The sequence below is a fragment of the Oncorhynchus mykiss genome, chromosome 3 (assembly GCF_013265735.2).
Source record: "Oncorhynchus mykiss isolate Arlee chromosome 3, USDA_OmykA_1.1, whole genome shotgun sequence".
NCBI classification, from domain to species: domain Eukaryota; kingdom Metazoa; phylum Chordata; class Actinopteri; order Salmoniformes; family Salmonidae; genus Oncorhynchus; species Oncorhynchus mykiss.
The window spans coordinates 70,629,898-70,656,231 of NC_048567.1; the positions used below are offsets into that span (position 1 = coordinate 70,629,898).

At 48.6% G+C, this 26,334-nt stretch overlaps 1 protein-coding gene across 1 annotated transcript in view; it reads left to right on the plus strand.

Annotated features, from left to right (window-relative positions):
- The window catches only part of LOC110504631 (interphotoreceptor matrix proteoglycan 2), a 43,731-nt gene extending 17,747 nt beyond the window's left edge, over positions 1-25,984 (plus strand). Inside the window, exons 7-16 of the mRNA XM_036965159.1 lie at positions 1,977-2,230; positions 8,338-8,396; positions 9,419-11,074; positions 11,309-11,563; positions 11,719-11,938; positions 13,438-13,648; positions 15,807-15,995; positions 16,934-17,135; positions 17,356-17,435; positions 24,003-25,984. Coding sequence (XP_036821054.1) covers positions 1,977-2,230; positions 8,338-8,396; positions 9,419-11,074; positions 11,309-11,563; positions 11,719-11,938; positions 13,438-13,648; positions 15,807-15,995; positions 16,934-17,135; positions 17,356-17,435; positions 24,003-24,063 — 3,187 coding nt within the window. The 3' untranslated portion in view covers positions 24,064-25,984. The remainder of the gene's footprint in view (positions 1-1,976; positions 2,231-8,337; positions 8,397-9,418; positions 11,075-11,308; positions 11,564-11,718; positions 11,939-13,437; positions 13,649-15,806; positions 15,996-16,933; positions 17,136-17,355; positions 17,436-24,002) is intronic.
- The last annotated feature ends 350 nt before the right edge of the window (positions 25,985-26,334 follow it).

The window sequence follows — 26,334 nt, forward strand, 5'->3', positions numbered from 1 at the left end:
CTCATCTATGGCGCTTTATGGCTGCTACCTAACCCCAACCCAGGAGAGGAGCTCATCTATGGCGCTTTATGGCTGCTACCTAACCCCAACCCAGGAGAGGAGCTCATCTCTGAGGCTTTATGCCTGCTACCTAACCCCAACCCAGGAGAGGAGCTCATCTCTGAGGCTTTATGCCTGCTACCTAACCCCAACCCAGGAGAGGAGCTCATCTATGGCGCTTTATGGCTGCTACCTAACCCCAACCCAGGAGAGGAGCTCATCTCTGAGGCTTTATGGCTGCTACCTAACCCCAACCCAGGAGAGGAGCTCATCTCTGAGGCATTATGCCTGCTACCTAACCCCAACCCAGGAGAGGAGCTCATCTCTGAGGCTTTATGCCTGCTACCTAACCCCAACCCAGGAGAGGAGCTCATCTATGGCGCTTTATGGCTGCTACCTAACCCCAACCCAGGAGAGGAGCTCATCTCTGAGGCTTTATGCCTGCTACCTAACCCCAACCCAGGAGAGGAGCTCATCTATGGCGCTTTATGGCTGCTACCTAACCCCAAACCAGGAGAGGAGCTCATCTCTGAGGCTTTATGCCTGCTACCTAACCCCAACCCAGGAGAGGAGCTCATCTATGGCGCTTTATGCCTGCTACCTAACCCCAACCCAGGAGAGGAGCTCATCTCTGAGGCTTTATGCCCACTGCAATCAGCTTCCTGGCCTGTCACTGTCAACAGTTGGGACAGACAGGTATGGAGAGATACGCACACACGCACAAGTCATGCAGCAGTCCTCTGCTCATGCAATTACGTGGGACTTTACTAAGAAAAGCCTTGCTCTCTTCTGAGTGGTCATTCCAGATTCCCAGGTCAGCAGCGCTACAGTGTGGATCTGACCGGAGCTCCGCAGTAGGGCCAGCATCAGAAGAGTATAAAAGAACATCAACTAGTTTCAAGTGTCATTAAACACTTGTGAAAATGTTCGTACCATTTTCCCAGTGTGAGCTGTCAGCAGGAAAAATGGGATCTGGGATGTGGTGGTGCAGTGGTGCAGTGGGCCGATTACAGGCACGTGCCTCATACTGGGCCAAGCCAAGCCTGCTGAGAGATCTAGGTCACAGGGAGAAGAGAAGGGCTCTCTGAAGCCATATGAAGTCTGATAGATGGCTTTTTCCACACAGTCAGGTTCCACATCAAGAGTCTGTTGTGGGGTGTTTGTCGTGTTTATGACCATATTGATCACTCGGGTGGCTGGGCTGGTTGGATGGAAGTCATGGAAGTTATAGATGATGCTCCAGACGGGTGTAAATCTATCACACTACCATCTATCATTTCAGAATAGTCCAAAAAAGTACTGTGTTTGGAACTCTACTGTTCTCAGGGTAACTGTTTTCCTGTTAGAGACTCTGATTCTAGCTAATCATATTATATACAGTAGATTCATAAACTGATCAATAAAATTATGTATCAATTGACAGTGAAATTTGATGGGTTTTCCATTGGTGTATGGGTGGATAGATGTTGATGGTGGAGGAATGGATGGATATACACTACCTTTCAAAAGCTTGGGGTCACTTAAACATTTCCTTGTTTTTGTCCATTTAAAATAACATCAAATTGATCAGATCAATTAGCCTTTTAAAATGATAAACTTGGATTAGCTAACACAACGTGCCATTGGAACACAGGAGTGGTGGTTGCTGATAATGGGCCTCTGTACGCCTATGTAGATATTTCATTAGAAATCAGCCGTTTCCAGCTACAATAGTCATTTACAACATTAACAATGTCTACACTGTATTTCTGATCAATTTGATGTTATTTTAATGGACACTAAATGTGCTTTTCTTTCAAAAACAAGGAAATGTCTAAGTGACCCCAAACTTTTGAACGGTAGAGTATATTTATTAGATTGATATATTGATAGATTGATTGACAGATCAACTGACAGATTAACTGACTGATGTATCTGTACATGTATTGCCTGTGCAGGTTGGATGGCGTAGTGGTGGTCTATGCGGTGACGGTGGAGGTGGAAGGGGAGGGGGTGAGCAGTGAGCAGTTGGACTACCTGACCCTGCAGTCCAACCTGGTGGAGAACTCCTACAGAGAGCTGAAGGAGAGGCCCACAGTGGTCTACAACATCACTGACTTCAGGAACAACATCACTGAGCCCCTGCTAAATGACAACATCATCAGAGACATAACCCTGGCCCGGGACCATGACTTACTGCAACTAGAGAGTGGTAAGACACACAGCACTACTGTGCAATACACTGTCTATACACTACCATACACAGTAAAACGACTATACACAGTACTCTGGCACTGTAGCCTAGTGGCAGGGTAGCCTAGTGGTTAGAGCGTTGGACTAGTAACCGGAAGGTTGTGTAACCGGAAGGTTGTGAGTTCAAACCCCTGAGCTGACAAGGTACAAATCTGTCGTTCTGCCCCTGAACAGGCAGTTAACCCAGGCCGTCATTGAAAATAAGAATTTGTTCTTAACTGACTTGCCTGGTTAAATAAAGGTAAAAAAAAATTTTTTTAAAAACTATGAATGGTAAAATATACATTATGAACCAGGTGGTTTGAGCCCTGAATCCTGATTCGCTGAATGCCGTGATATATTTAAGTGAGAATGCCCAAGATGCTGGTGTTTAGAGGATATATTGGTGTTGTTAGACCCGAGACAAAGCCAATATATATCCTCCAAACATCGGCTTCAAGGGCATTATCACTTTTAACGTGTTACCAACCTATTCAAATAATGATTTAAATATTTTCATTAAAAACGTTATTTTGATGAATTTTTCTAACTATTTCATCCTTCAAGGAGATATACTCCCGACACAAATCTAGGGTTACTATCCAAACTGGCTGGTCGTTCATTCTATCGGTTCGGTTGTCAGAGACGTGACCCAGTCGTTAAGTCTTTTTGTTCTAAATCTATGGATGCGACACAGTCATTCGTTCTAAATGTTCCATTGCCATGATGGCTGGCAACATTCTTACCCCTTGCTTGCTAGCTGGCCAACTTTGGCAAACACAGTCACCTCAAACGAAGTGGTGTTGAAGGGCCAGTAGGAGGCACCCTTTCCTCTGGTCTAAACATCCCATTGCCCTCTGTAGGGTGCCGTCTTTCGAATGGGATGTTAAACAGGTGTCCTGACTCTCTGTGGTCAGTAAAAGATCCCATGGCACTTATCATAAGAGTAGTGGTGTTAACCCCAGTGTCCTGGCTAAATTCCCAATCTGGCCCTCATACCATCATGGTCACCTAATCACCTGCTTCCAATTGGCTCATTCATCACCCCTCCTCTCCCCTGTAACTATTCCCCAGGTTGTTGCTGTGCATGACAATGTGTTCTCAGTGAACTTACCTGGTAAAATAAGGGTAAAATAAAAACATGTAAAACAGTGGAGCCATAGTAACAGCAAAGTAGCTTTGCGTTTAAGATGTTTTCTAGTGATTTTTTGGGATTCATTCATAACAATGAGCTAATGACCTGCGATTTCACCTGGCATAGAAAATCTTCTCTCTCGCCAGGCCACTGTTCAGTGAACACATTTTTTGCATTTTGGTATTTTATCAGGAGTGGTAAGACATACAGCACTACCAAACACTACTGTACAATACACTGTATATATACACTACCATACACAGCAAAACCACTATAATGAACTGTTGCGATAGCAGCAGTTACACTTCCTGGGGTCCACACAGAACATGAAACATGACATAATACAGAACATCAATAGACAAGAACAGCGCAAGGACAGAACTGAAGCTGCAATGACAGAAAACTATCTGCATTTCATATATTAATTTTTTATATATCCATAAAAATAATGCTGATAAATTATTTTGACTGGCTTAGAAAAGCTGCCAGCTTGTCTGTCTCATCCTGACTCCCGACACGTTCATGTAACGGTTTTCTTGATGAGAAGGAGAGTCGGACCAAAATGCGGCGTGTCTATTGCAATCCATGTTTAATGAAGTAACACACTAAACACAAACACTATCAAAACAATAAACTTAACGAAAACCGAAACAGCCTATACTTGTGTAACCTAACACAGAACAATGACATCAGGACACTAAGGACAATCACCCACGACAAACTCAAAGAATATGGCTGCCTAAATATGGTTCCCAATCAGAGACAACGATAAACACCTGCCTCTGATTGAGAACCACTTCAGACAGCCATAGACTTAGCTAGAACACCCCACTAGCTACAATCCCCATACATACACACCACATACAAAAACCCATGCCACACCCTGGCCTGACCAAATAAATAAAGATAAACACAAAATACTTTGACCAGGGTGTGACAGAACCCCCCCCCCCCTAAGGTGCGGACTCCCGAACGCACCTCAAAACAATAGGGAGGGTCCGGATGGGCGTCTGTCCATGGTGGCGGCTCCGGCGCGGGATGTGGACCCCACTCAATCAATGTCTTAGTCCCCTCTCCTCGCGTCCCTGGATAGTCCACCCTCGCCGCCGACCATGGCCTAGTAGTCCTCACCCAGAACCCCACTGGACTGAGGAGCAGCTCGGGACTGAGGCAGCTCGGGACTGAGGGGAAGCTCAGGCAGGTTGATGAATCTACCAGATCCTGGCTGGCTGGAAGAGTCTGGTCGACTGGCAGATCTGGAAGAGTCTGGTCGACTGGCAGATCTGGAAGAGTCTGGTCGACTGGCAGATCTGGAAGAGTCTGGTCGACTGGCAGATCTGGAAGAGTCTGGTCGACTGGCAGATCTGGAAGAGTCTGGTCGACTGGCAGATCTGGAAGAGTCTGGTCGACTGGCAGATCTGGAAGAGTCTGGTCGACTGGCAGATCTGGAAGAGTCTGGTCGACTGACAGCTCTGGCTGCTCCATGCTGACTGGCTGCTCCATGATGACTGGCTACTCCATGCTGACTGGCAGCTCTGGCTGCTCCATGCTGACTGGCAGCTCCATGCTGACTGGCAGCTCCTTGCAGACTGGCAGCTCCTTGCAGACTGGCAGCTCTGGCTGCTTCATGTAGACTGACAGCTCTGGCTGCTCCTTGCAAACTGACAGCTCGGGCTGCTTCATGCAGACTGACAGCTCAGGCTGCTCCATGCAGACTGACAGCTCCTTGCAGGCTGGCAGCTCCTTGCAGACTGGCAGCTCATTGCAGACTGGCAGCTTGGGCTGCTTCATGCAGACTGGCAGTTCTGGCTGCGCTGAACAGGCGGGAGACTCCGGCAGCGCAGGAGAGGAGAGAGGCTCCGGCTGCGCTGAACAGGCGGGAGATTCCGGCAGCGCAGGAGAGCAGAAAGGCTCTGGCTGCGCTGAACAGGCGGGAGACTCCGGCAGCGCAGGAGAGTAGAAAGGCTCTGGCTGCGCTGAACAGTCGGGAGACTCCGATAGCGCAGGAGAGAAGAGAGGCTCTGGCTGCGCTGAACAGGTGGGAGACTCCGGCAGCGCAGGAGAGGAGAAAGGCTCTGGCTGCGCTGAACAGGCGGGAGACTCCGATAGCGCAGGAGAGAAGAGAGGCTCTGGCTGCGCTGAACAGGCGGGAGACTCCGGCAGCGCAGGAGAGGAGAAAGGCTCTGGCTGCGCTGAACAGGCGGAAGACTCCGATAGCGCATGAGAGGAGAGAGGCTCTGGCTGCGCTGAACAGGCGAGGCGCACTGTAGGCCTGATGCGTAGTGCTGGCACAGGACGTGCAAGGCTAGGGATGGGCACAGGAGGCCTGATGCGTGAGACTGGAACCAACTTCACCAGCCGACTAAAACGGACCTCAGGACGAGTATGGAGCGCTAACCCAGGTGCCATCAAATCCCTGACACGTTCCGTCAGGCGAATTCTATGCAAAATGCACCAACACAGCAACTCCCTAATTTCTCTCTCCTCCAATTTCCCCATTAACTCCTTCACAGTCTCTGCTTCGCTCACCTCCAACACCGGCTCTGTTTCTGGTCTCCTCCTTGGCTCCTCACGATAAACAGGGGGAGTTGGCTCAGGTCTGAACCCTGACTCTGCCACACTCCCTGAGCCCCCCCCCCAAGAAATGTTTGGGGCTGACTCTGGGGCCTCCGTCCGCGCCGCCTTGCTTGCTTCGCAAACTCCATTCTCCTATATCCTTCCGCGCACTGCTCCATCGAATCCCAAGCGGGCTCCGGCACTCTCCCTGGGTCGACCGCCCACCTGTCTATCTCCTCCCAAGAAGTATAGTCCATACTGTACTCCACTTTGGGCTGTTCCTGCCTGTTGACACGCTGCTTGGTCCCTTTGTGGTGGGTGATTCTGTAACGGTTTTCTTGATGAGAAGGAGAGTCGGACCAAAATGCGGCGTGTCTATTGCAATCCATGTTTAATGAAGTAACACACTAAACACAAACACTATCAAAACAATAAACTTAACGAAAACCGAAACAGCCTATACTTGTGTAACCTAACACAGAACAATGACATCAGGACACTAAGGACAATCACCCACGACAAACTCAAAGAATATGGCTGCCTAAATATGTTTCCCAATCAGAGACAACGATAAACACCTGCCTCTGATTGAGAACCACTTCAGACAGCCATAGACTTAGCTAGAACACCCCACTAGCTACAATCCCCATACATACACACCACATACAAAAACCCATGCCACACCCTGGCCTGACCAAATAAATAAAGATAAACACAAAATACTTTGACCAGGGTGTGACAGTTCATTACCATAGGACAGCTGAAGATTGAATTTCAATGTTGAAACAATGTTGCAAATGTCTGAGAGACAGACAGCAAGGTTATTACAAATCTCCGCTGTTGAAAACCAAATGCTGGTCTAAAAGAAATACAAGATAATGTATAGATGCTTTTTTCAGTGTAGATCTAGTTTATAAATTGCCTGGCTGGGCTGATGAGACAGTAGATTGCGCAGTCAGATGGAACAGAGTAAATAGGCATTTCAACGCCATAGATTTAGCCTGAGCGAACTTGTGGAATAGACACCACCTGGAATGCGGTTTTAATCAATCAGCATCCAGGATTAGACCCACCCGTTGTATAACAGACCGTATACCATGGGTATGACAAACCATGGGTATGTCACTGGCTCTCTGGGGCCTCATTTCCTTCATTCTATTCAACAGCGCTTTGTCTTACACAGTGTTTTGTGGTGATTTCTGTCCAGAAGTGGGTCCTTTTTGATGGACAAATAACAGACTCCTCGTTTATTGGGACTATGATTGTACTTTGCAACAGTTAAATCTAGCTCATTAAACAGTCTTTGATAGAAGTGAGACAACTGGATTTGAAAAATCAGAGCCCTTACCTCTCTCTCTCTCTCTCCCTCTACTTCATCTATTATTTTTGCTGGGTTCCAGTGCTTCAGTTACACACACACGTACACACACACACACACACACACGCACACACGCACACACACACACACACACATACACACACACACACACACACACACACACACACACTAGATTTAGCTAGCCAGTAAGTAGGTTAGCTCTAACTCCTGGCAGGGTTTTGTCCAGCGAATGGAACACGTTCTATGGTACTGATGATAATACCATCTCCCTGGTCTATTGGAATTCTCCCTGACAGTGTTGTAAAAGAGTTGCTGTTATTAGTTTACTGTGTTTCCCTGAAGATGGATGCCGTCTGACGGCCTGATTCATTATGTGCCGAGACATCTGATATGAGGGGTAAATAATGTCAGATGCCTGCCTGGCACAGTGTGTGGTGACTTACAGGCACTGCTTGGTTCCAAGCTGTCGCCACCAGGCTCCAGTCCCAGGCTCCAGGCCTGATGGTAAATGCAGTAATGGTCTTGGCCCATAGTGGCAGGTATAGGGGCTAGATCTCTAGGGTGATTAGTAGTAGGTGATTAGTTTCCCCTTAGGTAAACACATAGTCGGCACCACCACTGTCAGGACTGGGGAGAGGACAAATGGATTATACAGAAAAGATGGAGAGTGTTTAAACGTCATTCCTCCAGTACATTATTAGAGAAAGTTTGACTTATTATGCAGTTAAGTTTGGTTTCCAACTGCCATCTTTGTTGGGTGCATGGACTCAAGTGTGGGAAGGGAAAGGGGATACGTAGTCAGTTACATAACTGAATGCATTCAACTGAAATGTGTCTTCCGCATTTAACACAACCCCTCTCATTCAGTAGACATCATGGGTGCCCAGGGAGCAGTTGTTGAACCAACAACCCTTCGGTTACTGGCCCAACGCTCTTAACCACTAGGCTACCTCCCTCCGCTATAGGGAAGAACCTGTTGTTGTTTTAATGATCAGGTTTGATTGAATAGGCCTCCCTATGATTCACAGTATTGACTCTGTCCTCTTTGACTCTACAGTGTCCAGTGTTCCTGAGTCCATCGAGTCCACGGCTGGAATTACCAAGGATGACTGCTTGGTAAGTCAGCCTTTGACCCTTGACCTCCAGTTGGTCCAGAGGTTATTTCTGGGAAACAGTGAGAGGCAGAATCTTATATGGCTGTGATGATGTATGCTGTCCTGTTAACCAGGACTCTCCTGTCTAGTGGTGAGACAGCTGCTAGGTGGTGTTAACCAGGACTCTCCTGTCTAGTGGTGAGACAGCTGCTAGGTGGTGTTAACCAGGACTCTCCTGTCTAGTGGTGAGACTGCTGCTAGGTGGTGTTAACCATGACTCTCCTGTCTAGTGGTGAGACAGCTGCTAGGTGGTGTTAACCAGGGCTCTCCTGGAAGTAAGGGATGAGGTGAAGGCTTTGAGGATTAGATTGGCTCTTGATATAATAATCCACTACTATTCTGGGGCTACAGAGTTACAGCGAGAGAGAGAGCGAGAGAGGGAGGGAGGTTATCACTCAGTTTGTGAATGCAGGACCCTATGATCTTTGTGGATTCTGCCAGTAGACTAGCAGCTGTATTGTGATAAACAGAGCAGGGAGCTCCAGTCTTGGTCTTGGACAGTAACTGGGTCTGCTGGTTTACTTGCCTGCTAAGGCCCTACATGATTAATTGGAGTAATTACATGGACTGGAAGAGGTTGGCAAACTACCAGTCAGTAACTGGCATTTACAGCCAACTACACATAACAGAAGCACTAGGCATCGAGCTGCCCAGAAACAGACTACAATATCTTAGACTAGAGTTCTCTCTATCAGACAGAAGCTGCCTTTTCCAATTCAAGTTTTATCAGGTAGTGTTATGCCTTGGAGTAGCTGTCACACCATGTAGGTAGATTAAACTTAATATGCAAAGGATGTATATGTAAGTAAATCCTTTTTACCTGTCATTAAGGCATGGAAACCTATAATTCCTAATTTTGATTTTAATAGTATGGAGTTCAGGGTTGGGGTCAATTCCATGTCCTGAATTGACTGAAATGGAATGCAACTCCAACCTAATTGTGTGACAGTTTAGGTTATAATGTGTTTCTCCTCTAATGTCCAGGAGGAAATCTTGGCTACTGAGATGACCCCAGATGCCTCTGAGGTTGAAGCTGAGGATGTGGCGACGGGGGAGAATGATGTCATCATTCTGGAGGAGAGCGTGACCCTCCCCCCTGAGCCAGAGGTGACCATCGATGACACGGGGATGGAGGAGGAGGGTCTGCTGTTGGGGAACACTGTGGCTATAGAGAGCCCTCCCCCGGAGCTCCTCCCTGCAGACCCTGTCTCCCCCGAGCAGCCAGAGGGCACTACGCTCCCCAAGCCTCCTCTGGAGATAGAGGCCTCTGGGTCAGGTGTTGATAGACTTGAGGACCTGCCCTTCCAGCCCGAGGAAGAAGAAGAGACTTCCTCAGCTGCAGAAGAGGAACATACCATAGAAGAAGAGGTAGTTTTGGAAAAGGTGATCATAGAGGAAGAGATCTTAACAGAGGAAGCAGAATCGGAGGTCCCTGAGGAAGAGCAGGTAGAGGAGGAAGCAGTGGAGGTCCCTGAGGAAGAGGAGGTAAAGGAGGAAGCAATGGAGGTCCCTGAGGAAGAGGAGGTAAAGGAGGAAGCAATGGAGGCCCCTGAGGAAGAGGAGGTAGAGGAGGAAGTAGTGGAGGTCCCTGAGGAAGAGGTGGTAGAAGAGGAAGTAGTGGAGGTCCCTGAGGAAGAGGTGGTAGAGGAGGAAGCAGTGGAGGTTCCTGAGGAAGAGGAGGTAGAGGAGGAAGCAGTGGAGGTCCCTGAGGAAGAGGAGGAAGCAGTGGAGGTCCCTGAGGAAGAGGAAGAAGCAGTGGAGGTCTCTGATGAAGAGGAGGTAGAGGAGGAAGTAGTGGAGGTCCCTGAGGAAGAGGAGGAAGCAGTGGAGGTCCCTGAGGAAGAGGAGGAAGCAGTGGAGGTCTCTGAGGAAGAGGAGGAAGCAGTGGAGGTCCCTGAGGAAGAGGAGGAAGCAGTGGAGGTCTCTGAGGAAGAGGAGGTAGAGGAGGAAGCAGTGGAAGTCCCTGAGGAAGAAGAGGTAGAGGAGGAAGTAGTGGAGGTCTCTGATACTGCAGAGGTTCTAGAAGAAGCTGAACCCTCAGAAAACCTTGAGTATTACATCCGAGAGACAGAGACCATAGAAGAGTTGGAGAAAGTGAACCCTGCCTTTGTCCCTGTGGAAACGATGGATAATCCCGAGCCAGCGGAGAGTCTTAATGTCCCCGAGAATGCCATGGAGACTGTACCCCCAGATGAGCCTGAAGAAGAGGCTAACGAGGTGTTGGGTCATCCAGAAATATCAGGATATGGAGAGGAAGTTAAGAGCTTAGAGGAGGGACCAATCATCGAGGAGCCAGTAACTGGAGAGGATGCCTTGGAGGTGGAGGAAGAGGTGGCAAAAGAAGAAGTGGTGATGGAACTTCTGGACATGACTGAGACCTCGGTGGAGGACCTGGTAGAAGATGAGGTTATGTTGGTCGACGAGGCTGTTCCAGAGGCAGTTTACCCTAACACTCTTTCTGCAGAGAAGGAGTCGCCCTTCACCCAAGTCTCTGATGCCATAGTAGAAGAAGAGGCAACAGAGGCCACAGGCCTAGACACAGCCCCAGAACCGGAGGCAGAAGCAGAGGACCAGGGAGTCACCCCAGCTCTCACACCTGCCAAGTATTTCCCTGGCCCAGACATTTCGATCACTCTGGAGGTAATAAAAAATGATGGAGAGATGATGGTTGTAATGGACATTAGTCAGGACCCTGAGTTTTTCCTGTCTGAGTGACCATGTAACCTGACTAGGAAAAACTCCCCTTGTTATGGTACTTTACTTTGTCTATTCATCTGTTAGTGCAGACATTTCCTTGTTGTATCATAAAAGCAACCAAATGTTGTTCCACATTGACCAGTTGCACCATGAATTGTTTCATGTCTGTTAAACCAGCTGCAGACGATCGACCCTGTGACAGACTATGACCTGGTCTCCTTCGGTGGCACCAACCAAACAGAGGAGGGAAGCAGCGGGTACCCCTCTGGAGGGGTACATGGTGTGGACCACAGCGTTGCCATGCCAATCAACCCTGGGCGGGCGCTGATGGTGTTCTTCAGTCTGAGGGTAACCAACATGAAGTTCTCAGATGACCTCTTCAATAAGAGCTCCCCGGAATACAAGGCCCTGGAACAAAGGTTCATAGAGCTGGTGAGCTATTCATTTTAAGCCTTTATTCCCCCTTTCCCCCTGTAGACAATTAGAAATAGATGTTTTACTTGGTGTGATACTATATGTAGAGGGTGCGCTCTCTCTGTAACTCTCTCTCTCCATCCCTCCCTCCGTCCCTCCCTGCCCCCCTCTAGCTGCTCCCCTACCTCCAGTCCAACCTTAGTAACTTCCAGAACCTGGAGATCCTGAACTTCCGGAACGGGAGTATTGTGGTCAACAGCCGGATGAAGTTCGGGAAGCCGGTGCCTCGCGGCGTCAACAACGCAGTCTACCTGATCCTGGAAGACTTCGCTAACACAGCCTACAAGACCATGAACCTGGCCATCGACAAGTACTCACTGGACGTAGAGTCAGGTAAGGCTGACAACTACCACATATTTCACCAGAGACACAACGGAGGGTTCCTAATTATTCCTAGGCACTCCTCCCTTTGGTTTTGGGGAGTTCAAATGCATTAAAATGTGCATATCCACATGGATTGTCAGTTAAAAGCATGGCACATGGATTATCAGTTATAAGCATGGCACATGGATTGTCAGTTAAAAGCATGGCACATGGATTGTCAGTTAAAAGCATGGCACATGGATTATCAGTTATAAGCATGGCACATGGATTGTCAGTTATAAGCATGGCACATGGATTGTCAGTTAAAAGCATGGCACATGGATTGTCAGTTAAAAGCATGGCACATGGATTATCAGTTATAAGCATGGCACATGGATTATCAGTTATAAGCATGGCACATGGATTGTCAGTTATAAGCATGGCACATGGATTGTCAGTTAAAAGCATGGCACATGGATTGTCAGTTAAAAGCATGGCACATGGATTGTCAGTTAAAAGCATGGCACATGGATTATCAGTTAAAAGCATGGCACATGGATTGTCAGTTATAAGCATGGTAGATGGATACATTTTGGCATGAAAGCTCTCTCCAGGGAGGTTCTAATCTAGACTGAAGACAAAGAAAATGAATCACTTTTCAAAATCAGAGACTGCGGGTATCTTCGCGTGTGTGTGTGTGTGTGTGTGTGTGTGTGTGTGTGTGTGTGTGTAAGCTAGGTGTTAAATGTCTCGGGCATTCTCAGGCGTTCCTTTCATTACTCAATGTCTTGGTCACACTGATTGTGTAACTACAGCAAGATAACCCATATCCCACTGTGGAATAGCAAACTGTGAGAAGACATCCACTTCCTCTTCCCTCCCGTTGGACATCTGTATCTTCTTTGGTGATACTTGTTATTGGCATCATGAGGTGAAGTTATGTTACGTTATACAGTATATTACGTTAAATGAAGTTTATGAAGGTATTGAACATATTACTTATGCATCCAAATACCATCCTGTAATACATTTGTATGTGTGTAATCTTTTCCTCTTTCTCCTAGAGGCTCAGAGACTAGCGGGACTGTTTGACTGTATGTGACAGTGACGGTGTGTTTGTTTGTGGTTGTGACAGTATGGGATCATATGAGGCCTTAGATAATATCTGACTGATGACTGTTTTTTGTCTCATCGTGACAGATGAGCCGTCACAATCTGTCTGAGCCAATCACAACAAAAATAGCTACGTCTTATTATGATTATATCCCAACATGACGTTTCTAGGAATAATATTATGTTCTTATAATAACCTTTTACCTCTACTAATTGTTATATCCCCCCGTTCTAATGCAAGGAGAAACTATGCAGTATATACTGTATTCTATGACTCAGGACTAAACTTCAAATAAATATCCAGAGCAATTCAAAATAATGTATTTGAATTGGAACTGGTGAACTGGATTTATCCAATGTGCACTTATCAGGAGTTGACTGTATCTACCCTAACACTTCCTGTGTGTTGTTGCCAGGTGACCAGGCGAACCAGTGTAAGTTCCAGGCGTGTAATGAGTTTGCACAGTGTTCTGTGAACCGCTGGTCTGGCGAGGCGGAGTGTGTGTGTAACGCTGGATACTTCAGTGTGGACGGACTGCCCTGTCAGAGCATCTGTGACCTACAGACAGACTTCTGTATGAATGACGGGAAGTGTGACATCATACCTGGACAGGGGGCCATCTGCAGGTAGGTGTGTGTGTGGGGGGGGGGGGGGGGGGGGGGGGGGGCACTGATCCCACTCTTTATTCAATTACAATACATTTCCATATTGTAAAGCAGACTCTGACATACTGACATAATGAACACGCTCACATTCATTTACACACACAGTGTGCATAAACATATTTGTGTGCCAACATGAGTGTGAACCCTCTGTTTCACACCCACCATCACAAGTTCACACACCCTCTATGGAACGTTTCATTTCCAGTTCACACACCCTCTATGGAACGTTTCATTTCCAGTTCACACACCCTCTATGGAACGTTTCATTTCCAGTTCACACACCCTCTATGAAACGTTTCGTTTCCAGTTCACACACCCTCTATGGAACGTTTCATTTCCAGTTCACACACCCTCTATGGAACGTTTCATTTCCAGTTCACACACCCTCTATGGAACGTTTCATTTCCAGTTCACACACCCTCTAAGGAACGTTTCATTTCCAGTTCACACACCCTCTATGGAACGTTTCATTTCCAGTTCACACACCCTCTATGGAACGTTTCATTTCCAGTTCACACACCCTCTATGGAACGTTTCATTTCCAGTTCACACACCCTCTATGGAACGTTTCATTTCCAGTTCACACACCCACGATGGAACGTTTCATTTCCAGTTCACACACCCTCTATGGAACGTTTCATTTCCAGTTCACACACCCTCTAGGGAATGTTTCATTTCCAGTTCACACACCCTCGATGGAATGTTTCATTTCCAGTTCACACACCCTCGATGGAACGTTTCATTTCCAGTTCACACACCCTCTATGGAACGTTTTGTTTCCAGTTCACACACCCTCTATGGAACGTTTCATTTCCAGTTCACACACCCTCTATGGAACGTTTCATTTCCAGTTCACACACCCTCTATGGAACGTTTCGTTTCCAGTTCACACACCCTCTATGGAACGTTTCATTTCCAGTTCACACACCCTCTATGAAACGTTTCGTTTCCAGTTCACACACCCTCTATGGAACGTTTCATTTCCAGTTCACACACCCTCTATGGAACGTTTCATTTCCAGTTCACACACCCTCTATGGAACGTTTCATTTCCAGTTCACACACCCTCTAAGGAACGTTTCATTTCCAGTTCACACACCCTCTATGGAACGTTTCATTTCCAGTTCACACACCCTCTATGGAACGTTTCATTTTCAGTTCACACACCCTCTATGGAACGTTTCATTTCCAGTTCACACACCCTCTATGGAACGTTTCATTTCCAGTTCACACACCCACGATGGAACGTTTCATTTCCAGTTCACACACCCTCTATGGAACGTTTCATTTCCAGTTCACACACCCTCTAGGGAATGTTTCATTTCCAGTTCACACACCCTCGATGGAATGTTTCATTTCCAGTTCACACACCCTCGATGGAACGTTTCATTTCCAGTTCACACACCCTCTATGGAACGTTTTGTTTCCAGTTCACACACCCTCTATGGAACGTTTAATTTCCAGTTCACACACCCTCGATGGAACGTTTCATTTCCAGTTCACACACCCTCTATGGAACGTTTCATTTCCAGTTCACACACCCTCTATGGAACGTTTCATTTCCAGTTCACACACCCTCGATGGAATGTTTCATTTCCAGTTCACACACCCTCGATGGAACGTTTCATTTCCAGTTCACACACCCTCTATGGAACGTTTCATTTCCAGTTCACACACCCTCTAAGGAACGTTTCATTTCCAGTTCACACACCCTCTATGGAACGTTTCGTTTCCAGTTCACACACCCTCTATGGAACGTTTCGTTTCCAGTTCACACACCCTCTATGGAACGTTTAATTTACAGTTCACACACCCTCTATGGAACGTTTCATTTCCAGTTCACACACCCTCTATGGAACGTTTCATTTCCAGTTCACACACCCTCGATGGAACGTTTCATTTCCAGTTCACACACCCTCGATGGAACGTTTCATTTCCAGTTCACACACCCTCGATGGAACGTTTCATTTCCAGTTCCTGTGTGTGTGTGTGTTTATATATGCGTTATTGAGTTGCTCTAACAGATCATTCTTACTATTCTAGCTGTCATTTAATTGAGACCTGGTAGTGTTCTAGCTGTGTGTGTGAGTGGCACTGACTGTTGTTCTTTGTGGTTCTAGATGTCGTGTAGGGGAGAACTGGTGGTACCGTGGAGAACACTGTGAGGAGTACGTGTCAGAACCACTAGTGGTCGGCATAGCGATTGCCTCCGTAGCCGGTTTCCTATTGGTGGCTTCCGGTGTGATCTTCTTCCTGGCGAGGACACTACGGGATCAGTACGATAAGGATGAGACAGAAGACCCCTTACGGTGACAGTCAACACACACCACTCCTTTGTCATAGCCTCTCAGAGGGATGGTACAGTCTGAGTTTTGTGTGTGTACAGTATGTGTGTGTGGAGGTCCTGTGTGACTCAGTTGGTAAAGCTTGGTGCTTGCAATGCCAGGGTTGTGGTTTCAATTTCCATGGGGGACCAATACAAAATAGTATGTACTCACTATTGTAAGTCGCTCTAGGTAATGACAAATGACAAAAATTATGAAATAAATCATGTTTGTGTGTTAGTAGCTAAACAAAGTGTAGGTGTCTCTAATCCTGTCAGGAACACTCCTGGCCTCTACGTTATACTACAGTACAATACAGCTGCTTTAGAGGTGTCATGTTAGTTGTAAGTACCACCACAGACTGAACCTGTCTGAATATTCACTGTAAGAAGGACATCGAATATTCAAGCCTTGGTCAGTCATGATTCAATCAGAAGACTTGTCGGTCTCTGTCTCCTATTAGTAGATTAAGCTGTCTCTCTCTGTCTCTCTCTCTCTCTCTCTCCCTCTCTCTCTCTGTCTCTCTCTCTCTCTCCCTCTCTCTCTCTGTCTCTCTCTCTCTTTCCCTCTGTCTCTCTGTCTCTCTGTCTCTCCCTCTCTCTCTCTGTCTCTCTCTCTCTTTCCCTCTCTCTCTGTCTATCCCTCTCTCTCTCTCTGTCTCTCTCTCTCGTTCCCTCGCTCTCTGTCTCTCCCTCTCTCTCTCTCTCTTTCTCTCTCTCTCTCCCTCTCTCTCTCTCTCTCCCTCTCTCTCTCTGTCTCTCCCTCTCTCTCTCTCTCGCCCTCTCTCTCTCTCTCTGTCTCTCTCTCCCTCTCTCTCTCTCTCTCTCTCTCTCTCTCTCCCTCTCTCTCTCTGTCCTCCCTCTCTCTCTCTGTCTCTCTCTCTCTCTCTCTTTCTCTCTCTCTGTCGCTGTCTGTCCCCCCAGGCGAGGGGAGAGTATCCCGTCTCTAGAGAGGGCCACTAAGTACAACCCCATGTATGAGAGTGAGGCTACGACGGGCTATAGCCACTACTACCGCCGCTACCCAGAAGCCCCGGTCTACAGCAGCGCCAGCGCTGAGGCCTCCACAGACTTCAGCAGTGAGGAGATACGCCACATCTACGAGAACAGCGAACTGACCAAGGAGGTAGGTGTGTGCGTGTGTGTGTGTGCGTGCGTGCGCTGGTGGGGTGGAGGGACGGTGATAGCCAATGTGTGGGATCCCTTCTCATACTTATTTTATACGTATCGTTGCCTTCCTTAATCTAATCTGTACTCTCTGGACATAGACCTACCGATTGGACACAACGTCTGTCTGTCATGTAACCTTTCCCACCCTGTTAACCACACCCACCCTTCTTCCACAGGAAATCCAGGACAGGATCCGCATCATCGAGCTCTACGCGAAGGACCGGCAGTTTGCAGACTTTGTGCGGCAGCATCAAACGTTTGTGTGGCTCAATTCATTCTGTCAGCTTTAACTTGATATCTGAGAGTGGAAATCAGACTTTAATCAGAATGACGTTGGCTGGGAAGACAATTGCAATCCCAAAAACATCTAACAAGCTACAGTATGTCTGTCCCAGAGAGACAGGCCACGTTAGAGGAGACAGACGGTCACGTGGGTCTCACTTTGACTGACAGGGTATGTCTGTCCCAGAGAGACAGGCCACGTTAGTGGAGACAGACGGTCACGTGGGTCTCACTTTGACTGACAGGGTATGTCTGTCCCAGAGAGACAGGCCACGTTAGTGGAGACAGACGGTCACTCTGGTCTCACTTTGACTGACAGGGTATGTCTGTCCCAGAGAGACAGGCCACGTTAGTGGAGACAGACGGTCACTCTGGTCTCACTTTGACTGACAGGGTATGTCTGTCCCAGAGAGACAGGCCACGTTAGTGGAGACAGACGGTCACTCTGGTCTCACTTTGACTGGCAGCGTATGTCTGTCCCAGAGAGACAGGCCACGTTAGTGGAGACAGACGGTCACTCTGGTCTCACTTTGACTGACAGGGTATGTCTGTCCCAGAGAGACAGGCCACGTTAGTGGAGACAGACGGTCACTCTGGTCTCACTTTGACTGACAGGGTATGTCTGTCCCAGAGAGACAGGCCACGTTAGTGGAGACAGACGGTCACTCTGGTCTCACTTTGACTGACAGGGTATGTCTGTCCCAGAGAGACAGGCCACGTTAGTGGAGACAGACGGTCACTCTGGTCTCACTTTGACTGACAGCGTATGTCTGTCCCAGAGAGACAGGCCACGTTAGTGGAGACAGACGGTCACTCTGGTCTCACTTTGACTGACAGGGTATGTCTGTCCCAGAGAGACAGGCCACGTTAGTGGAGACAGACGGTCACTCTGGTCTCACTTTGACTGGCAGCGAATGTCTGTCCCAGAGAGACAGGCCACGTTAGTGGAGACAGACGGTCACTCTGGTCTCACTTTGACTGGCAGCGTATGTCTGTCCCAGAGAGACAGGCCACGTTAGTGGAGACAGACGGTCACTCTGGTCTCACTTTGACTGACAGGGTATGTCTGTCCCAGAGAGACAGGCCACGTTAGTGGAGACAGACGGTCACTCTGGTCTCATTTTGACTGACAGGGTATGTCTGTCCCAGAGAGACAGGCCACGTTAGTGGAGACAGACGGTCACTCTGGTCTCACTTTGACTGACAGGGTATGTCTGTCCCAGAGAGACAGGCCACGTTAGTGGAGACAGACGGTCACTCTGGTCTCACTTTGACTGACAGCGTATGTCTGTCCCAGAGAGACAGGCCACGTTAGTGGAGACAGACGGTCACTCTGGTCTCACTTTGACTGGCAGCGTATGTCTGTCCCAGAGAGACAGGCCACGTTAGTGGAGACAGACGGTCACTCTGGTCTCACTTTGACTGACAGGGTATGTCTGTCCCAGAGAGACAGGCCACGTTAGTGGAGACAGACGGTCACTCTGGTCTCACTTTGACTGGCAGCGTATGTCTGTCCCAGAGAGACAGGCCACGTTAGTGGAGACAGACGGTCACTCTGGTCTCACTTTGACTGACAGGGTATGTCTGTCCCAGAGAGACAGGCCACGTTAGTGGAGACAGACGGTCACTCTGGTCTCACTTTGACTGACAGGGTATGTCTGTCCCAGAGAGACAGGCCACGTTAGTGGAGACAGACGGTCACTCTGGTCTCACTTTGACTGACAGGGTATGTCTGTCCCAGAGAGACAGGCCACGTTAGTGGAGACAGACGGTCACTCTGGTCTCACTTTGACTGGCAGCGTATGTCTGTCCCAGAGAGACAGGCCACGTTAGTGGAGACAGACGGTCACTCTGGTCTCACTTTGACTGACAGCGTATGTCTGTCCCAGAGAGACAGGCCACGTTAGTGGAGACAGACGGTCACTCTGGTCTCACTTTGACTGACAGGGTATGTCTGTCCCAGAGAGACAGGCCACGTTAGTGGAGACAGACGGTCATTCTGGTCTCACTTTGACTGGCAGCGTATGTCTGTCCCAGAGAGACAGGCCACGTTAGTGGAGACAGACGGTCAATCTGGTCTCACTTTGACTGGCAGGGTATGTCTGTCCCAGAGAGACAGGCCACGTTAGAGGAGACAGACGGTCACTCTGGTCTCACTTTGACTGACAGGGTATGTCTGTCCCAGAGAGACAGGCCACGTTAGTGGAGACAGACGGTCACTCTGGTCTCACTTTGACTGACAGGGTATGTCTGTCCCAGAGAGACAGGCCACGTTAGTGGAGACAGACGGTCACTCTGGTCTCACTTTGACTGACAGGGAATGTCTGTCCCAGAGAGACAGGCCACGTTAGTGGAGACAGACAGTCACTCTGGTCTCACTTTGACTGGCAGGGTATGTCTGTCCCAGAGAGACAGGCCACGTTAGTGGAGACAGACGGTCACTCTGGTCTCACTTTGACTGGCAGCGTATGTCTGTCCCAGAGAGACAGGCCACGTTAGTGGAGACAGACGGTCACTCTGGTCTCACTTTGACTGGCAGCGTATGTCTGTCCCAGAGAGACAGGCCACGTTAGTGGAGACAGACGGTCACTCTGGTCTCACTTTGACTGACAGGGTATGTCTGTCCCAGAGAGACAGGCCACGTTAGTGGAGACAGACGGTCACTCTGGTCTCACTTTGACTGACAGGGTATGTCTGTCCCAGAGAGACAGGCCACGTTAGTGGAGACAGACGGTCACTCTGGTCTCACTTTGACTGGCAGCGTATGTCTGTCCCAGAGAGACAGGCCACGTTAGTGGAGACAGACGGTCACTCTGGTCTCACTTTAACTGACAGGGTATGTCTGTCCCAGAGAGACAGGCCACGTTAGTGGAGACAGACGGTCACTCTGGTCTCACTTTAACTGACAGGGTATGTCTGTCCCAGAGAGACAGGCCACGTTAGTGGAGACAGACGGTCACTCTGGTCTCATTTTGACTGGCAGGGTATGTCTGTCCCAGAGAGACAGGCCACGTTAGAGGAGACAGACGGTCACTCTGGTCTCACTTTGACTGACAGGGTATGTCTGTCCCAGAGAGACAGGCCACGTTAGTGGAGACAGACGGTCACTCTGGTCTCACTTTGACTGGCAGGGTATGTCTGTCCCAGAGAGACAGGCCACGTTAGTGGAGACAGACGGTCACTCTGGTCTCATTTTGACTGACAGGGTATGTCTGTCCCAGAGAGACAGGCCACGTTAGTGGAGACAGACGGTCACTCTGGTCTCACTTTGACTGACAGGGTATGTCTGTCCCAGAGAGACAGGCCACGTTAGTGGAGACAGACGGTCACTCTGGTCTCACTTTGACTGACAGGGTATGTCTGTCCCAGAGAGACAGGCCACGTTAGTGGAGACAGACGGTCACTCTGGTCTCACTTTGACTGACAGGGTATGTCTGTCCCAGAGAGACAGGCCACGTTAGTGGAGACAGACGGTCACTCTGGTCTCACTTTGACTGGCAGCGTATGTCTGTCCCAGAGAGACAGGCCACGTTAGTGGAGACAGACGGTCACTCTGGTCTCACTTTGGCTGACAGCGTATGTCTGTCCCAGAGAGACAGGCCACGTTAGTGGAGACAGACGGTCACTCTGGTCTCACTTTGACTGACAGGGTATGTCTGTCCCAGAGAGACAGGCCACGTTAGTGGAGACAGACGGTCACTCTGGTCTCACTTTGACTGACAGCGTATGTCTGTCCCAGAGAGACAGGCCACGTTAGTGGAGACAGACGGTCACTCTGGTCTCACTTTGACTGACAGGGTATGTCTGTCCCAGAGAGACAGGCCACGTTAGTGGAGACAGACGGTCATTCTGGTCTCACTTTGACTGGCAGCGTATGTCTGTCCCAGAGAGACAGGCCACGTTAGTGGAGACAGACGGTCAATCTGGTCTCACTTTGACTGGCAGGGTATGTCTGTCCCAGAGAGACAGGCCACGTTAGAGGAGACAGACGGTCACTCTGGTCTCACTTTGACTGACAGGGTATGTCTGTCCCAGAGAGACAGGCCACGTTAGTGGAGACAGACGGTCACTCTGGTCTCACTTTGACTGGCAGGGTATGTCTGTCCCAGAGAGACAGGCCACGTTAGTGGAGACAGACGGTCACTCTGGTCTCACTTTAACTGACAGGGTATGTCTGTCCCAGAGAGACAGGCCACGTTAGTGGAGACAGACGGTCACTCTGGTCTCACTTTAACTGACAGGGTATGTCTGTCCCAGAGAGACAGGCCACGTTAGTGGAGACAGACGGTCACTCTGGTCTCATTTTGACTGGCAGGGTATGTCTGTCCCAGAGAGACAGGCCACGTTAGAGGAGACAGACGGTCACTCTGGTCTCACTTTGACTGACAGGGTATGTCTGTCCCAGAGAGACAGGCCACGTTAGTGGAGACAGACGGTCACTCTGGTCTCACTTTGACTGGCAGGGTATGTCTGTCCCAGAGAGACAGGCCACGTTAGTGGAGACAGACGGTCACTCTGGTCTCATTTTGACTGACAGGGTATGTCTGTCCCAGAGAGACAGGCCACGTTAGTGGAGACAGACGGTCACTCTGGTCTCACTTTGACTGACAGGGTATGTCTGTCCCAGAGAGACAGGCCACGTTAGTGGAGACAGACGGTCACTCTGGTCTCACTTTGACTGACAGGGTATGTCTGTCCCAGAGAGACAGGCCACGTTAGTGGAGACAGACGGTCACTCTGGTCTCACTTTGACTGACAGGGTATGTCTGTCCCAGAGAGACAGGCCACGTTAGTGGAGACAGACGGTCACTCTGGTCTCACTTTGACTGGCAGCGTATGTCTGTCCCAGAGAGACAGGCCACGTTAGTGGAGACAGACGGTCACTCTGGTCTCACTTTGGCTGACAGCGTATGTCTGTCCCAGAGAGACAGGCCACGTTAGTGGAGACAGACGGTCACTCTGGTCTCACTTTGACTGACAGGGTATGTCTGTCCCAGAGAGACAGGCCACGTTAGTGGAGACAGACGGTCACTCTGGTCTCACTTTGACTGACAGCGTATGTCTGTCCCAGAGAGACAGGCCACGTTAGTGGAGACAGACGGTCACTCTGGTCTCACTTTGACTGACAGGGTATGTCTGTCCCAGAGAGACAGGCCACGTTAGTGGAGACAGACGGTCATTCTGGTCTCACTTTGACTGGCAGCGTATGTCTGTCCCAGAGAGACAGGCCACGTTAGTGGAGACAGACGGTCAATCTGGTCTCACTTTGACTGGCAGGGTATGTCTGTCCCAGAGAGACAGGCCACGTTAGAGGAGACAGACGGTCACTCTGGTCTCACTTTGACTGACAGGGTATGTCTGTCCCAGAGAGACAGGCCACGTTAGTGGAGACAGACGGTCACTCTGGTCTCACTTTGACTGGCAGGGTATGTCTGTCCCAGAGAGACAGGCCACGTTAGTGGAGACAGACGGTCACTCTGGTCTCACTTTGACTGACAGCGTATGTCTGTCCCAGAGAGACAGGCCACGTTAGTGGAGACAGACGGTCACTCTGGTCTCACTTTGACTGGCAGGGTATGTCTGTCCCAGAGAGACAGGCCACGTTAGTGGAGACAGACGGTCACTCTGGTCTCACTTTGACTGACAGGGTATGTCTGTCCCAGAGAGACAGGCCACGTTAGTGGAGACAGACGGTCACTCTGGTCTCACTTTGACTGACAGGGTATGTCTGTCCCAGAGAGACAGGCCACGTTAGTGGAGACAGACGGTCACTCTGGTCTCACTTTGACTGACAGGGTATGTCTGTCCCAGAGAGACAGGCCACGTTAGAGGAGACAGACGGTCACTCTGGTCTCACTTTGACTGACAGGGTATGTCTGTCCCAGAGAGACAGGCCACGTTAGTGGAGACAGACGGTCACTCTGGTCTCACTTTGACTGACAGGGTATGTCTGTCCCAGAGAGACAGGCCACGTTAGTGGAGACAGACGGTCACTCTGGTCTCACTTTGACTGACAGGGTATGTCTGTCCCAGAGAGACAGGCCACGTTAGTGGAGACAGACGGTCACTCTGGTCTCATTTTGACTGACAGGGTATGTCTGTCCCAGAGAGACAGGCCACGTTAGTGGAGACAGACGGTCACTCTGGTCTCACTTTGACAGGGTATGTCTGTCCCAGAGAGACAGGCCACGTTAGTGGAGACAGACGGTCACTCTGGTCTCATTTTGACTGACAGGGTATGTCTGTCCCAGAGAGACAGGCCACGTTAGTGGAGACAGACGGTCACTCTGGTCTCATTTTGACTGACAGGGTATGTCTGTGTCAGAGAAAAGAAGTGTGTGAGTGTGTTGGGTTGCATTGCGTGGTGATTTTGCAGTCGTATTAGTGTGATCATGTATGACTGTGTGTATATGTGTGTGTGTGTGTGTCTAGTCTGTATGTGAGGTACTGTATTTAGTTAGTGCCAAGTGTCTGCTGCTCAGTATCCACACTGCCCAGTCTAATCAGTGTGTGTGTGTTTGTGTGTGTGTGTCTTCCACAGTGCCCTGGATACACGCAGAGAGAGCGCTCTTGATACACGCAGAGAGAGCGTGTCCACGTAGACCTGTACGGGACTCTCAGCTGTATGCCTTGAAAAACGGGGTGCCCTATTCTCTTGTCCCGCCCTTCTTCCTCTTTTCTCAGTGTCTTCTCTCGATTGGGTGAGCTCTGCTGGAATGGGTGTGGTGGCTGGGGGCAGATCCGCTGCTCATTGGATGTCTTCCTTTTGGGGGAAGACCCGCCTCCCTCCATTTGGAATCATATTTGTTGCCTGAAATGATGACATACAAAATGCAATGCTGTCTAGGATACCTGTTCTTCAGGTAGCAGATAAGACATGATAAAGTCTTTATTTTGCATTTAACATCATATCTCAGCTCATAGGGGTTGAGGAAAGTGTGAATGTTGGATGTGTACTTTAATGTGTCATTGTCACTGTATCTGCTGTTGTACATATTATGTATGAACTAGAGCCAGTTCTCAAAGTAATGGTTTATACCAGGGGTGCATAACTCAGGCCTTCAGGTAACTCAGGCCTTCAGGTAACTCAGGCCTTCAGGTAACACAGGTCCTCTGCAGGGACTAAAACCAGCCGATATTGTTGCCCTCTGGACCAGAGCTGTGTGCCCTTGTTCTATACACAGCTGTAGGTTGTGGGAGATTGAGAGCAGCTGACTGGCCAGTGTCTGTGCTGTCCTTGGTGCTATGGGGCCTGTCTCTGTTGTCTGGGTTTCCGGGCAGTAGTAAGCCTGGGTAGTGTTCTCCTGAAGTTGGGGAGAAACTTGCTTGATGCACTTTGTTGGCAAATCTCAAGTCTCAGCCATGTATGGCACTGGTGAGAAGTAGTGCACTTTATTTCAGGAAAAGTGGAAAATGTAGGGTAAATCTTCCATTTTAATTCTGCTGCAATAAATTCCCTTCTTTCTCTCCCTTTCTCTCTCACTCTACATCAGGAATCAGTTTGTTTTCGGTAGAAATAAAATGTTACGAGAGGGAGGGAGATGGCGAGCGCGATTAGAGAGAGACAGGGAGAGAGGGGAGAGATCGAGAGGAAAGAGGGGAGAGAGAGAGGGAAAAGAGGGGAGAGAGGGGAGAGGAGAGAGAGAGAGGGAAAAGAGGGGAGAGGGAGCACAGAGAGAGAAATATTTTGCCCGAGGACCAAAATATAAAAGAAAACACATTTAGAATGGAAACAATCTTCAAGGGAAAAGAAAGCAAACCAAAGATTTGATCAGGCTGTCTTTTTTCAGATATAATGCCATAGAAAACATTCAAAAAAGAGCATTAAATGTAAATGGCTACACAACATGTGCTCTGTGGAGAAGCAAACTCTTAGCTGCAGCTTTTACTTCAATTGAATTCACCAGCAATGTGAAAAGGTCCATTCTGGAACCACTAGTTTGACCATTATCCATGACTTTCAACCTGTTAGCATTTCACATCGAGAGGAGTGGTTTCCATGTTGTTCCTTTGGTACTTTCATCTGTTCCTCCACGGGGTCACTTGCTTGACCCTTATGTCCAGAGTGAATCCTCAAAGTTGCAACTCTTCACGCTATAGATTGACTTTATCACGTTTGTTTTGAATGTGAATAGTCATAGGTCATAAGAATATACAGAACGAATCTCAAATGGCAACCTATTCCCTATATAGTGCACCACTTGCCTGAAGTAGTGCACCATATAAGGTAAAAGGTCCAATTTGGGACGTAGCCACAGAAATCTAGGAGATATTTAATGTTTTATGTTCATGTTTTCCTGTCCTCTTCTCTCAGTCCTCTGTATGTCTCCCCGTAAGTGAAAACACAGGTTATTCTGGTAAAGCATGCTCTTACCTTCCACTTATGACAAAGGCATGCCTTTGCAATCTGTGTGTGCATTTTTATATACATTTTTTGGTGTGCATAAAGTGCAGTACTTGCAGTTTTGTCAATGTTTATTCTTAAAAAATTTAGATTAAAACAAAGCAATGATTAAAAATACATGTTTTATACTGAATTATGACTCGTGCTGTGTTTGTTACAGAAGTCTCCCGTTGACATACTTGTGTCAAGGATTGCTCATATTGTTCTGTAAGGTCTGTGGAAACGTGGTTTGTTTACAGCAGTTTCACTGAGAGCTTCAATTTAGGGCTATATTCATTGTGGTTGTTTTTGCTAGTGTCTGAGGTGGAACTGCGTTAGAACTGTCAAATCCACAAGTGGCACGTTGCGTTACCTTATCGAGGACACTACCATTAGATGCAACAAAACCACACCCGACTACGACCCGACAGCCGTGGTACAAGTTCAAACACTCTAATTTGACTGATAGGCCAAAATCCCTCCATCCAAA